Source organism: Tasmannia lanceolata, unplaced genomic scaffold, assembly GCF_043159265.1.
Source record: "Tasmannia lanceolata isolate RefF3 unplaced genomic scaffold, GAP_Taslan_0.1 ptg000019l, whole genome shotgun sequence".
In the NCBI taxonomy this organism is placed as follows: Eukaryota; Viridiplantae; Streptophyta; class Magnoliopsida; order Canellales; family Winteraceae; genus Tasmannia; species Tasmannia lanceolata.
In genome coordinates, this window is record NW_027518696.1 from 328,596 (window position 1) to 343,896 (window position 15,301).

The 15,301-nt window shown below is 39.2% G+C and overlaps 1 protein-coding gene across 1 annotated transcript; it reads left to right on the top strand.

Moving 5' to 3' along the window:
* Positions 1 to 533: 533 nt before the first annotated feature.
* Positions 534 to 14,083, top strand: PFD3 (prefoldin 3). Its single transcript, XM_077362221.1, has 6 exons — positions 534 to 746; positions 4,283 to 4,340; positions 4,612 to 4,683; positions 13,150 to 13,269; positions 13,557 to 13,658; positions 13,760 to 14,083. The coding sequence occupies exons 1-6, from the start codon at positions 604 to 606 to the stop codon at positions 13,829 to 13,831; spliced, it is 567 nt and encodes a 188-aa protein (XP_077218336.1). The 5' UTR covers positions 534 to 603; the 3' UTR covers positions 13,832 to 14,083.
* Positions 14,084 to 15,301: the final 1,218 nt, after the last annotated feature.

Genomic DNA, 15,301 nt, shown 5'->3' on the forward strand with positions numbered 1-15,301 from the left:
ATTCCTAGTCTTCAAGTTTTTCCTCACTGTTTTTACCCAAGTTGTTTTCGGTCTGCCCCTACCTCTTTTTACTCCATCAACTTGGCACGGGTCAATTCTTTTTACTGGAGCATCCAAAGACCTACGTTGCATGCGATTTTCATATCATGAAAATTACCCTCACGATAAGCTTTTCAATGTGGACCTTTATTGTGATTGTAGGGCCCATATGAATAAACATGGGATTGAATTAGAGGCATAAATGTGATAGTGATAATAAAGAACTTATGAGATGTAGAGGGAATTTTTTAGCAATCTTTTGATGGGAGGTAATGAAGATGTTTTGTCAATAGATGAGAGACTAGCCGTTGGATCAGATCGGCGGTTACAAAGTTTCAACCCCGATGAAGTGTTTTTAACTAGAGAGTGAGAGAAAGACTTAAAACTCCTTCCAAGTCGCAGCGTAATTGTCTTCTTGCTTGCCCAATTAAGGAATAGGGTGTTTTCAGTAATTTCACCCGTCTTGAAGGAAAACATCCTGAAAACCTACTAAAGACTTGTTGGGAGAATCGAGAAAGCAGAAGAAGGTAGAAGGTAGAGAAGGTTGAAGAAGCAAAGTCTGTGATGATGGAGGCGGCCTCTTCTTCTTCTTCCATGGTGTCGGAAAGAAGAGGTATTCCGGCAGCTTCATTCGTAGAGGATGTACAAACTTATCTGACTCAATCAGGTCTCGATGTCACCTCTTCCCTCGCATTCCTTCAGGAAAGGTCATCTCCTATCTTTCCATTTTTTTTATTTGTAAATAAATCTGAAATTTCATCCTAGTTCTATGTTTTGATCCATCGTGTTTTCTTTGTATTTTGGTGATTGATTTTATTCTACTTCCTACTTGGATTTCTATTAGGTTAATCATGTGCTCATCTATTCAAACAATATGTGAGTCGTACAATCTTTTTTGTTGAAACCCTACTTCGCACAATTATTTTCAGATGCCATTATGTGAACTCATGAAAAGAGCGGCAGTATTGCTTTTGATATGGGAACTAATTTCTGAAAATTGATAGAAAGAGAGAAATAGGTTCATTATCTCCCCCCTCTAGACTTAGAGAAGCATTTCCTTCGTGAGCCATGCATATTTACCGAGTGCCTTAAAGGTTGCATGCAACTGGAAATACCACCATGACCATCCGTCCCCAAACCAGTCCTCTGCAACAGCTATGATTCCATTCAACTCAGTCGTTTTACCAAATCATACTCTAATACATTTCCATGAAATGGGCTATCCTAACAATCTCTATGGTTCCTTGGGATGCAACGACACATAATATGGTGACCCTGACAAAAATGTCTGATTACATGAAATCAAGTTCACTTTCATATTTTGGGGCGATAAAAATTTCACAGTAATTTTTGTATTGCATGATCCTGCAGATGCAATGGTAAGGTTGCTCCATTGTGACCCGGTGGTCACGGGTTCAAGTCACGGAAACAGCCTCTCTGCAAAGCAGGGGTAAGGCTGCGTAAATCTAGCCCTCCCCAGACTCCGCAATGGCTGGAGCCTCGTGTACTGGGCCGCCCATGATCCTGCTGATGGGGTGGAAATTCTTGTATTTGTCATTATAGCCAAGTCTTATGATTGTTACAATCAAGGTCTAGCATGAATTTTCAAAACTCGAGGTGGCACTTCATCATATTTGTTGGAATTTGAATTAAAAACATGACACTGACGAAGAGAATTTTTGGTTCTAATGATTTGGTAGGAACCTTATTGTAGACTTGATTGATATGGACTATATATATCTTGGGTAAACTGTCATCTCCCTTCACATATGATGTGATCCAACAACATTTTCTATATAATTAGCCAAACCCCTTAGATAATAACAGAAAACAAGAACCAGTTAAAAATGTCATCATTCATACTGTGATATAAGGTGTTCTACTCGTAGATAAGCAATCCAATTTGTTTTCTACTGTTGTGTTATTTAGCGTAGATTGTTTACCATCTTTTATGCTTCATTATGGTTTTGGAAAGGATGCATTGGGGGTGACTAGTTTATAATTTAAGGGTGGTGCACATGAATTCTATCTTTTCTAAATGGAGTTTCAGGGACTTGTTGAATGTAGTGTTCTCGTTTGAATATTTCCTTCGATCATTGTTTTTTTTTCCTTTTATTTTGATGCAAAATAGGCTTCTAAATTGTACTTCGCAATAAAAGAATTGCTGAAGAACATGCATACATGTTAAGATATGGTAGCAAGCTGATTGTTTCTTCCCCTCTTTTTCAACAACAATTGTCATAAATATATGTATAGAAAAAGTACAAGGTTGTGACTGAGATGGTCATTCAAAAGAAGTCCAAGAGCATAAAACAAAACTAAAGCTCCTACGATTGCATCAATGTGAAATCTCTCCAACTACTAATGTCTGACATCCTGCCCCTTTTTCTTTTTTTTTGAAAGATGACTTTATTAAAAAGGGTGTAATGGGAACAAGATGTCCCCCCAACCCCAGATTACAGCATACAAAGCATGATTCCCATAGTTAATTAGTAAGGGTAATACATTAAGACTCCCCAATATCTATCGCAGTATGACATCGTGCCCCTTCTTTACCAAGGAGTCAGCCTTCATGTTCAGCTCTCTCAAAACTAGGGAGAACGGAACCTCGTAAAACTTGCAAACATCAATAATCTCCTCAGTGTAGCAAGTTTCCGAGGAAAGGTCTCACCCATCTAGTGACGTTCAACGAATATACTTCCTCTTTGAGTGGAATTTCAGGAAGACTACTCAATAATGAATAATATCAAATCTTGGTGAAGTGGCAACACCTTCACCTAATTAGTCTCCAGCTTTAAGAGTTCCATGATAGCCCAATCTAATTCTACCTTCATGGTCTCTCACTATGTTCTCGATCCCCACCTTGCTCAGATTACCAAAGGATGAGCTGTGCAAAGTGGGCTTTGACGTGACATGACCTGCAGAAGGGGATTCTACTGTGCTGAACTGCTGACTTTTTCATGCTGAACACAACTCTTCACCATCTCATCCCATCATCTTATGAAGTCCTCATGTTAAAACCTTGGAATCTCTCCTTGCTTTTACCGAGGAAATAGTGAAGGCCTTTTTATCTTTTATTTTCATACTACAAGGTATGCCTTTTATTGCTCAAAATCATGTTGTTGTGTTCTTTTCATATTGAAACATAGTCCAATTATTATTCCCATGGAGGTGAGATGGTCTGCTGCCTATGCTTCCGGTAAAGCAAAAATTAACCCTGAAAATGGTCAGTGAACTGCCAATGGGGAGGGAATGAAAGCCCATAGCACAGAAGCTAGTGGGCAGAGGAGTCTGAGATGGTCTGCTGTATCCTTTGCATCATGACACATTATGCATCTGTAATGAATCCTCCACGCTTTTGAATAAGGGTGGTCCATGTTAATAATTTTACCCGAATCCACAATTGAACAAAAACAATCAGCCATGTGAGGGCCCAGGCTCCACACGACCTATGTGTGGGTGTGCATGACTCACTTGACCCTCACAAGCACCTATTAGAAGAACTTGTCGAGAAAGTATCCCATTAGGCAAGCACTCCAAACTCTCCTATTTGTATCTTCCCTACAGGGAGAGACATTATCCAACGGAGAAAGAAGCATACCACGAGACCTAACTTCATATTGTGTTAGCTCATTTCAAAATGGTCAATGTCATGAAACTCTCTCTCTCTGTGTGTGTGTGTGTGTGTGTGTGTGTGTGTGTGTGTGTGTCGTTGGACCATTGTGATGCCTATAATTGGTTGTTATTCTCAGTTGGTGAATGAGCCAGGAATCGTTTGAGCCTCATTGGTAGTAGTGGACAAGGTCAGGTTGGACAAATGGGTGGGAGTGGAACTTCTTCTATGATGTAGACAATTTATACACTTTGTTGCTTGAAGTACGTGGAGTTGAGTCAAAATTCTCGAGGGAAGCGTCCATTATATTGAAAACATTTTCATATTGGGGATACTCTTGTGTGCCTGCTCACTGTTCTAGTCAAGATGTGAAAGCTGAAGTTTCACGTCATTGCTGGTATCTTAGCAATACCCTATCTGCTTCCAATGTTAAATGTACTCTGTTGAGCACATGAAGAAAAGATTTATGTGAACTTAGTGACATCTATTAAGATTTTCATTTTTCGAATTCATTGCAAAGATTTCTCCTGCCTTCTATTTGACCACTTTGATCAGTGTCCTTGAAGCATTATTTACATATCCTTGTCATACTTCAATTCAATTTTTTTCCGTGGTTTCGATCGTTTGCAGACTTCAGCAATACAAGTTGGTCGAAATGAAACTTCTTGCTCAACAGAGGGATCTTCAGGTGCTTTATTATTTGTGGTGCTTACTTTCCTGGAATCCTTATATATGTGAATTCCCTGTTTCTGTCATACAACATGTTCTGCTGATGGCTTTTTCAATTCAATATTTTTAGTTTGGTTTTGCTGAATGAACTAGCATTCACTGAGTGCTGATTTGAGGAATACAGTTTTAGTTCATTTCATAGCAGCATCTATATAGTTCTTTAGTACTTGAAGTTGGAAAACTGGCCTGATTTTACAACTGAGTAGCTTCCTGTTCCTTGCAATTACCAGGCCAAAATCCCTGACATTGAGAAGTGCTTAGATATAGTCACCACTTTACAAGCTAAGAAGGGTACTGGTGAGGTTCGTTATTCATATATCAACTTCTATTTCTAAATACCTTTCTGTACCTTGGGTATTGCATGTTTTTTGTTGGTTCCCTTTCCTAAATGTTGAAGTAACATTCTCGAGTCGTGCTTGCTTATGTTTGATTTGGAGCAATGATCTGATGATCAGCAATTGAAGCATGCATTCAAACAAAAAAAATCAGCAATTGAGGCATGTAATAGATCTATATTCCTGCGATGCAAGTAGTTAACTATATTCCTGTGATGCAAGTAGTTAACTTGCACTCTATCATCTATTTAAAGAATGCACACAAATTACAGTGTTGAGATGGATCCTGCATAAAATTTGTCACTCGATTCTTATTTAGGAGCAGTTTTCTTGATCTTTGACTCATATATTGCTACAAAACATAGCATAATTTCATTTTATTTTATTTTTTTGTAATCTTAGCTTTGCAAAGAGATTTCGACCCCGTTTTATTTTAAAAAAAACTTCGAAAATGCTTCTGAATAGGGGGTCCTTATAAAATTTCTGTTTTTATTCTTATTTTCAAAATGTCTTTTGAAAGGGTCAATTTGCCCAAGTTCCTTCGACATGGTTATCTCAAGTGCCCTAGTATACTGTCTTGTTCACCTGTGTCGAATTGTGGTACTGTCAGCTCACCACGGGAACCATGTCATGTTCGAACAGGTCTAGAAAAACAGGTAGAGTCTGGCTTTCTTTGTCCTTCAGGTGTACGACATCTGTCTTTGCTGTAGCCTCTTTGCCTACCTTAGCATGTGCCCCATTGGCCAATCACTAAGAGACTTGATGGACTCAAAAGTGAAGGACCTACTTCTAAAAAGTGAAGGACTTGCAAAAATTGAAGGACACAAAATAATTCCCCGTATTTTTTTGAATGATGACAAAGCAATTCCTTTAGTTTCCAGTGAGGATAAATATGGGAGAGTAATCCATTTTGGGGTAAACCATTTCAGAGGAATCTACTTTCTCTGCATTGGTTTACCCTTGAACTAATTTATGTTGTTCCAATGTGCAAATTTTACTAACAAGATGGAAGGGAAGCTAATTGAATGTGATCGATCTAATGTAGTGTCTTGGGCTAATGGTAATCGTAGTCGGACATGGAAGCTAGTGAAGTTCATTGTTGCCGTTAGAGGGGCGTGTACGGGGAAGGAAATCACCTTTCTTCATGTTCCTAGAAGTGGACTGTCTAGCTAAAATTTGAACTATTAGAGATCTCTTGTTTTCCAGGAAATCCTTGTCCAGTGACATGCACCTGTATTCCTTGTTCTTATAGTAAACTTGTATTTCCTAAAAAACTGAAGTCTTGGAGAGAGGTTTGATGTTAGTCTAACCCCACGACTCATAAAATACCATATATGAAAAGGGGGAAAGTTGCAAGAATGACAACACCAAGTAAAAAGCAAAGAAAAAGACTAATATAGTCCTACACACATATACAATAGTAACAAATGAACTCTAGCATAGCTAAAAAAGAATTAAACTTGCATGATGTTCAGATAGAATTAGTGCAAAATGCCTTGAGAAATTTCTTTTTCCCCACTTCGTTTCGCATCTAAACTCAGGTAATATAGCTACCCATTTTAAAATGTTGGATGATGTGCGTATTCTTGTTTGAATCTTCCTTGGGTGAATCAATTTTTACTGTTCGATCTAGTTTCAATCATTTTCATTTCGTTGTAATGAATATGATCCAGGGAAGATTATGGTAGTGGGCTTTATTAAAACTTGGCTTTGATTCATACTTAGATGTTTTGCTTATTCAATTTTTAGATGACGATCCCTGATTCTACTCTTTAATTTTACTCTCAAGCCCAATGTGTCTGATTCTATGAAATTCTAGGATTTGAATAATGAAATTGAGTCTGTAGAATAAAAATGATTGCATTCAAGATACGTTATAGTGTATACATGTCATTTGTTTGTGCAGAAATAGCATTTCTTATCCTTGTGTTACATAATGAAAGTTCTGTCCATATGAGATGAGATAAGATGGAATACAAATACCAAAAGAGGATGCTCCAGTTATTGCTTGTGTCTCATGTTTTGATATCTCTATTGATAAATTGGTAATTATATGGCTTCTATCCTGTTCTTAAATTTTTTTTTGAGAAAGACTGTAGCAAGAGTATTTATCCTCTAGTATTGATGGAAAGGCATGTATATATACAGGTTTATGAATTGTCCATCCATAGGGGTTCCTGTTGGAAGCTGCTATGGATTTTGACATTGGATATTTAGATAGAGGGTCGGCATTTGGAATTTTCCTTTGCACCTTGTAGTTCTTGGGTAATAAAACTTAGTCGTTGACTTGTATCTTTGTAGCAATAATCATTTAGATTCATAATTTTTTTTTTTGGGGAAGGATAGTGGTTCTGATTGTTCTCTGTGTGAATGTAGTATTCTTTAGATTATGGGGTGTAGGATAATGTTTCTGTCATAATGTCTTGATTGTAAAAGCTTGTTTATTAAGAATAGTTGCAAATAACTAAACTATAAATCTTCTTCTAAGTTTTACTTGCTTTTCTCTATATTGGTCAGGCCATTTGATACATAGTAAAGGTAAGATCTTGTGAGTTGTATGGTAATCCTATCCTAAACAGTGTAAATCAAAATTGAATTTGTTAGCCTCTATTATACTCCTTTGGATCTCCCTTTTCATGTGAAGTTAATAAAAGAAAATCTTTGGCTGTGTATTTTGAGATGGTTCTGGGTGACATCTTGTCATGAAATTTTTCCAAAATTCTAGTTGTAGGTTTAATTATTTTCTTTCAGCTGATATCATAATGGTAGGATATTTGGCGCTAGCTAGTTGATTTTTGATAATTGTTTTATTTGTATTACAAATGCAAGTGGGTATATAATAACAGCAAGGTTCTCCTGAAACTATAGTATGGACAAAATTATTCGAAGATGAGCTTTAATTTCTTATATTAGAACAATTATTTTCAGAATTTTAGAAATGATGCCACAGTGGTTGGACCATGATTAAACACAAGCTATTTTAACTAGGCTTTGTTCTTGCATTTGGAAGTAAAGTTGGTTTAGTCAAGATTGGAACAGTTGTATTAGAATTGGGACATGAAAATGCTAGTTTGCACTCCTCTTGTGAAATAATTAACAAATGCCCTTTAGCATCTGCAATAGCCATTTAAGTAAGAGCAGTGGAAGCATTATTTTGTTGTAATTGTTTATGGTCTTATGTTCATATGAAAAGGTGATTTCTGCCCTCTGTTGAAAAATTTATTTTGTATATTTTCACAAAATAATTCTTCTTCTGTGAGTATTATGATAGGTCAAGGCCCTCTTTCAAGAGGTGATCAGCACAATTATGATTTATCATGCGTATAGTTCTGATATGGCTTTGTTTATTTAGAGGCAAACTCATGTTCTAGATAGCTGTATTAATGATAAAGGGGAGCTTGTTAGGAAGCAAAATAGTTAAAAGTAAGCGCATAGATATGATTGTGCATGTTGTCTTGGTGGGATCATTCCTTGAGGCGGTATAGGAAGATTGGCTTTCGTATTGTCTTGCTTCGGCAAAAGCTTTATCATGTGCTAATACAAAATAAAGTCAAAATTGTTGGTATCGGAATGTAAAAGAGTAGGTATTGGTTGTAAATCTAGATAACAGTACGAGCATGCTTGGAAATTGAATAGGTTCGGTTTACTAATATAAGGTCACCCTCATTTGAAAGCAAACCTTATCATTTATCATTTAAAGCCTCCCCCTTAGGGAGTATACCTTGGGTTTTGTAGAGAGTTAGCTCATAGGAGGCATGCCTTGCCTCATTTCTAGATCCTCTCCAAGTTGTACCCCAATTTGTACCCCCCTACTAGTTGAAGACCAACTCGGTCTAGTAGTTACTTTAACCCTTTTTATCATTGCTAGGGCGATGATAGGGATGCTTGGAGCCCGCCTTTGTGCATAGGAGGCATGCCCTGCCTCATTTATAGAGCCCTTATTTGGAGACAAGCCTGGTCTCATTTAGAGAGTTTCCTCTTTAGGAGGCTTACCTAGCCTCATGTTAGAGCCCCCCCTTTTTTCTAGTGAGTCTTTGACTCATTTGCCCCTCATTTTGGTGGCGTTATTAAAGAGTCATTGACTCATTCGCACCCCTTCTTTAGTGTTGTTAGCTAGGAGTTTCTCCTTTAAAGTTGTCGTTCTTCTTTGTTAGAGACTAGCATAGTCTCATTAAGAGCTTTGCTTGCTTGGGGTTTTGGATTGTTTTTACTATTTAACACTTTTGTTTCACCCACTCTCTTACCCTCTGACTTGAAACACATTACACAGTTTTCAATACCTTTTCCTCAATGTCATGCGGTAAACAACATCCAAGTCATACCACAGTCACAAACTCACACACTCTTTCCTAGATCTACGTCTTCCATTTCCACTCCCTCACCATCTACTCTACACACTACTCCGCCTACTCCTCTTCTTCCAGACAATCTTTAAGTAAATCGAATTACGAACACACATCAAACACATTTTGTCTACTCATTTGAACCATTCACATGTCAACCAAAAACATCTTCCATCCACCTCCACGCAAGCTTCAAAAGCAAAACTTTCACAAAGAACCAACTCCAAACCTCTTAAAACTGCCACTCAAAATACTCACAACAATCAACACACCCCAAAAAGATATGGCTACAACTACACTCCCACAGGCTATCACGTCCCAAATTTTATTCCTCCACATTATTGGTCTCACTTCTCCTTTCCACCATCCCATATTTCCTATCCGTTTTCATTTCCTCACTTTCCGTGTCACTCACTCACTCTATATGCAACCACCATATTACATGAGTCATCCCTATGCTCATCCTCTACGGCCATAGTAGTATATTTCTTGAGACTTTCCTCTGTTTGCTTTTATATAACTTGTCCACCACATGACAAATAATTTCCATTCCTTGCCCCTACTGGATTATACACTATAATCCAGCCTTGGAAACAACGTTGCCTCGGTTATACAGTCGCCTTGAATAAAATGTTGCCTCGGTTATACAGTCGCCTCGAATAAATGTTGCCTCGGTTATACAGTCGCCTCGAATAACATGTTGCCTCGATAAACAGTTCAGGGGATCCTTAAAACCTCCACTTATAATCTGGAATGACTCCAAACTACCATGTATATAGTCTTGTGCGACTCTAATGCACACCATGTCCTGCGGAATAGTTGCCTTCGACTATTATGTTGCCTCGATTATCATGACTTCCAAAACCTTGCATTTACATCATTTACTTTATTTCTCAAATTTTCAACTAGGGCAACCCATTGCTTTACACATGAGCACCAGGCATCTTAAGAACCGCTCAATGTCTGCATTCTTGTCCATCATGGAGAACTCCATGTCCTCAACAGTTGTAGGGGATGTTCACAGTACATTCTTAGCCTTAAATACGCTGTGTCTTGGTATGTATTTAGCCCCTGAGCAACATTCAACAACCTTGGCAATGTGGGGATGCATTATGTCCTTGGGGTTGTGGGGAATGATGCTCTTCATTCTTCATTTATGGGAAAGGGGAAGTTTTGTGTCATAGGTATTCTACGAGATCCTTGTTGCCCCTAGCTGTAGAGATGCTCCGCAACCTCATTGTTGTCAGTGAAGCTCCATATCGTAAAGCATTGGATGTTCCATGTCATTGGCACTTTAGAATATTCTTCACATAAAAAAGGGCGGCCCGCTGCACGAAGCTCCCCACCATTGCGGGTCTGGGGAGGGCTAGATGTATGCAGCCTTACCCATGCTTTGCAGAGAGGACGAGCCTTGGCGCAACAGTAAGGTTGCTCCATTGTGACCTGGTGGTCACGGGTTTGAGTCACGGAAATAGCCTCTCTGCAAAGCAGTGGTAAGGCTGCGTACATTTAGCCCTCCCCAGACCCCACAATGGCGGGAGCCTCGTGCATTGCGCCGCCGTTTTTTTTTTTTTTTTTTGAAAGATGACTTTTATTAATGTATCAAAAGGAGTAGGAGGGGGACAAGATGTCCCCCAGGCCTACGTAATACAAGCGACCATAACATTTCCACATAACCATGAAGGGCGGCCCAGTGGTTATATTGCACCGGGCCGCCCTTCACAGCCCTATTCAGAACATGGGTGATGTTGCTGAATACTTTAATGGGAGGTGATAATGATGGGTCTAGCATTTGTCTGTGACTCAGGTGTTGAAGTGTGAAGTGACACCTCGATGTGCTTTTAATGAGGTAGACCTTGGCTTCTATATCATGTGTTATCTCGATATCTCTTGATGGGTGTTAAGTGTGACAGTCAGCCCCCATTTCATGAAGAGATGGGTTATCGTTTTCAAAGGCAATGTTTAAAAATTCATTCTCGGATGAGAACATAGTCATGGTCAAAAGAAGCTGACTTGAACTTGGTAATGATCGACGCGGTCAAATTTTCTTTCATTGGATCAAGCGAGTCAGAGGAGTTTTGATTGAATGGGTAGTGCAAAACTCGGAATTGGGCAAGAACTTGATCAAGAGTCGACTCGAGCGAGTCAATGATAGGCTTGGGGAGTTTTAAACAGTGGTCATTTTTTGTTGGTATGCCAAAGGGGGCACCCACTCTTCAATGTAGCTCCTTATGCTCTTCATATAAATGTAGATTGTGCCATTAGCATGAAGGCAAAGACCCTATTGCTGTAACCACTTATTATTGGAAAAGGATCTTTGGATGCTATTTCTAAGAGTTGTGGTTGTGAATATGGAAAATCCACAGGAAGGCACCCCTTTGGTCTGCCTGTGTTCAATTGCTACGGTGGATATCTGTTGTCAATTTGTTGAGACGTTTTGCAGATTTGGCATGTGTGGATGCGCTTGGGTACCTAGAAACTAAAGGAGGTGGAGATGGTTCTGAAGCAGCCGGTTATAAGTTGGATGGAATGTCCAGGTTGTCCTTATTCCTTAATGACTTGGGCGCCTTTTAAGGTACTGTACTCATAATTTAAGGGTAATATGGTCCTTGGGTGTAGAAATGTTAGACCAGCAGGGCTCATCTTGATGTTGTTGAGACTTTGATGGATCAAAGCCCATGAGGAGATCAGTGGCTGAGGCATCACGAACTTGTACAAATTAACAGTCGGGCCAGTAATGTCGTTAGTGGCTTTGGTACTACAAACGGGAAACGGTGTCTGGGAGGTGATTGGGATAGGAGTAAATCAGTAAATGCATTGTAAAGAAAATTTAATCTCTAGGGCATCCCGTGTACTAGAAGAATTTCTCAGTGCCTGTCAAATAGCTTGAAATGAACCACCATTCATAAGCGTATTTAACCCCAACATTTGCACATTTTTGTCCAACAAGAACCAAAAATGAGGAAAACTAGCCTTTGGGTTTCAGCCATAGGGTAATCAGCTTCCCTTTGCGAAGCTCTTCTATATCCTTGTACGTCAGGGTCATTTGTGTTGCAATTTGAGACAGACAAATTTCCTTCCTCATGCACTATGCTCCACCAAAACAATGGCCTTGAGCCAATTACTGCTTACCAGTCCTTCACTGTTGAGTCCACTGCATAACAAACTCGACTAAAGAAATCATTTATGCTTTCATGCTGACCAGAATAAAAAAACAGTTAACATTTTCAGAAATTGATAACACACCAAATTACTTTGTGGGTAATACTTCTAGTAAAATAAAAAAGAAACTTTGTTGGTAATTGTATTATTAAAGCAATTTCTGATCCAAAATAATAGTTATTGATATCCAATAAAAACTGAGTCAACCATATATGTGCTCTAGGCCCTGTTTGGTTGCAAAAAAAGTGGACGACGGCTAGGCATTTCCTGGAATATGGAACGCCTGATATTGTTTGGTTGCCAAATTTGAGCTCAAATTCCATTTGACTACAAGACATGGAGGGGACATCATTATTAGCTTTTTTCCTAGGTGGCGCCTACGTGGCGGAATTGTCCCCCCTACTAATCTTCCAATGGAAAACCTCCATTTTGGTGGATTTTAGAAGGGAGAAGCGTAGAATGTCTTGTCTTGTGTAATCATTACATCTTTCACTCTTTCTCTCTCTTCTACTATCTATTTTGGTAATGACACCCATACATTTTCCACATGGTTTGACGCCCAACCAAACACACTACCACTCTTCCCCTATTCTCCTCTAGGCAACTCTACACATCTCCCATCCTTGTCACCTCCTTGTTGACTACTACTTCCACAGTTCCACTACTCTCCCAGGGAACCAAACAGGGCAGGGAATCTTACGGGCATCCGATTGACGACTGCTCTTGATGTTCCTGACAAATTTCGTGTTTGAGTACAGCTAGAAACCGTAAATGCATGGAATGTAAACTTTTTGCTATTTTTCTCCCATTGAAACATTTCACGGTGATGACTTGGAGGGTCTTTTGGTTCAAATAATTTGTCTGCTTTTAAAGTTAATTATTTGTCAAGAGTGATCAGTTTACATCTTTTGTGAAATATTAAACACAGGCATTGATTGCTGATTTTGAGGTCTCGGAGGGTATATATTCACGGGCTCAGATTGAGGACACCGACTCAGTGTGTCTATGGTTAGGTGCAAATGTCATGTTGGAGTATTCTTGTGAAGAGGTTAGTCCTTCTAGCTTCTATTGATGCAGACATTGAATATAGGGTTTTGCCAACGAGTGCCCTAAGGGCAGCCGTTAGGGTGCATTGGGAAAGAAATTTTTAATCATTTTACACATACTTTCATACTATTACACCTATTTTGAGATTTCTTTTTAAAAACATGTGTAAAATTTCTTTCCCAATGCACCCTAACGGCTGCCCTAAGCAAAACCCTTAAATATATTAGGGCTTTGGATATCTAGGACAGAAGCATCTGATGTTATTTTCATCTGGATTTATTTTTCCAGGCTAACAGCCTTCTACAAAAGAATTTGGAAAATGCTAAAGCCAGTTTAGAGGTCCTTGTTGCTGATCTGCAATTCTTGAGGGATCAAGTGACAATAACTCAGGTGCATCCACTTTGTTCTTGTTTCATTTTTATTATGAACCATAGAGAATTAAATGTATACGCAATTGGATTATTTATTATTTAAGAATTCCCTCTGATCAGGTTACAATTGCCCGGGTATACAATTGGGATGTCCATCAGCGGAGAAGTAGGCAAGCTGCAAAAGATACTTGAGTTTCTAATGGCCAGGAGATAAAAACAGGCTTTTAGATGAGTATGTTATTTAATTGCTTTTCTGTTTTCGTTGCTATTTAGTGGTGTCTCTTATCCTTTCATGAAATCAATGGGGTCAGTGTTGTTTGATTTGCTGCTCCCCCATGTATTGTAGCGATTGGGTTCTTTCTTTTAAGGGGATTTAGTGATTGTAATTGCGAGTTTTAGACGTATGCTGTTTCATACCATTTTGTGCTTTAATGTTTCTGTCAATCATTGGCGTTTGGGTTCTTTCTTTTAAGGGGATTTAGTGATTGTAATTGCGAGTTTTAGACGTATGCTGTTTCATACCATTTTGTGCTTTAATGTTTCTGTCAATCATTGCTTATCGCTGTCCTAAGATAAAATCCTGGGAGACCGGCCATGTAACAGTTATCACCATGTCACCCACACATCATATCAATATCAAGCTAGCAATGTGCCCATGACCATCGCCATGCATATGTGTAACTCTTTAGACTGACTACTGATTACCAATGATTCAAGTTACCTTGTTCTTCATTGCTTTACTATTATATCCTTTCCAAAACATCTCACACAATCAATATCACCTTTTTTTAATGCAGCGATGTTTTATGTTGTTGTTGCAAGCCAGCCATCATCGCCATTGTCTCCCACAGAAAATTTTCCTATTTTGCGTATTATTCTCTGTGAAATGTTGCTTTGCTGTTGCTCCTGGTCTCTAATGTCTACCTTTCCCAGTGACCTTAGATAAGTGATTGGGGGATAAACTATATAAGAGTAATTGGAGAGTCCGGATCCTCAGTTTTTTATTACACCCGTAGTAGGGTGTCTCTGGGTTTCACAGCCTGGACGTTGAGTCCTCTTCGGGCAAGTCAATGATCAACTCATGGGTCAGATTTTCAGGGCAACCTAGGATGGGATCCTTCTTATTTGCTGGCCTCACAGTCGTTGACTGGAGTCTAGTTAATAATCCGCTGTTTTCTTGGAATTCATTGGTGGGCCTTGTTGGAATTCAATTCAAATGAGAGCAATCATTTCAGGCCTTATCTTCTAGTCGGCCAACTGCTTCCAGCTGCTGCTTTTGATGGATCCTCTGTACTTACAGGACATCGGCAGCGGCTGCTCTTTGTCTAAGCCGAGCTATGCACCTGGCCGCCCATTTTCCATTGTCAAAGTGTTACCCACTCGAGTCAACACAAATGAAGAGCTTCGGCTCGGGCATGGCTCAGTGGATGGGTGCAGAGTTTTGGATGTGGGTATGAGGTGGACACTATCGACACCCTCATAGAACCTTCCTCATAATCGCCTAGTTTCTGTTTGCGACACATTGTCGTGCAATTGTCTGTCTTCCTGGCTTCGGATTAGCTGATGGAAGCAACCAGATTACTGTTGATCTTTTATATAATTAAAACTGAAACATCGCCCATTGTCTCGTCTTGATGCCAGCTTTTAGATAACAAAAGGCGG

Excerpts from the sequence above, each read along its gene's own strand:
- PFD3 (XM_077362221.1), top strand. The coding sequence starts at position 604 with ATGATGGAGGCGGCCTCTTCTTCTTCTTCCATGGTGTCGGAAAGAAGA. Across the intron at positions 4,684-13,149 it reads CTAAGAAGGGTACTGGTGAG|GCATTGATTGCTGATTTTGA; the intron begins GTTCGTTATTCA and ends TATTAAACACAG. Across the intron at positions 13,659-13,759 it reads ATCAAGTGACAATAACTCAG|GTTACAATTGCCCGGGTATA; the intron begins GTGCATCCACTT and ends CCCTCTGATCAG.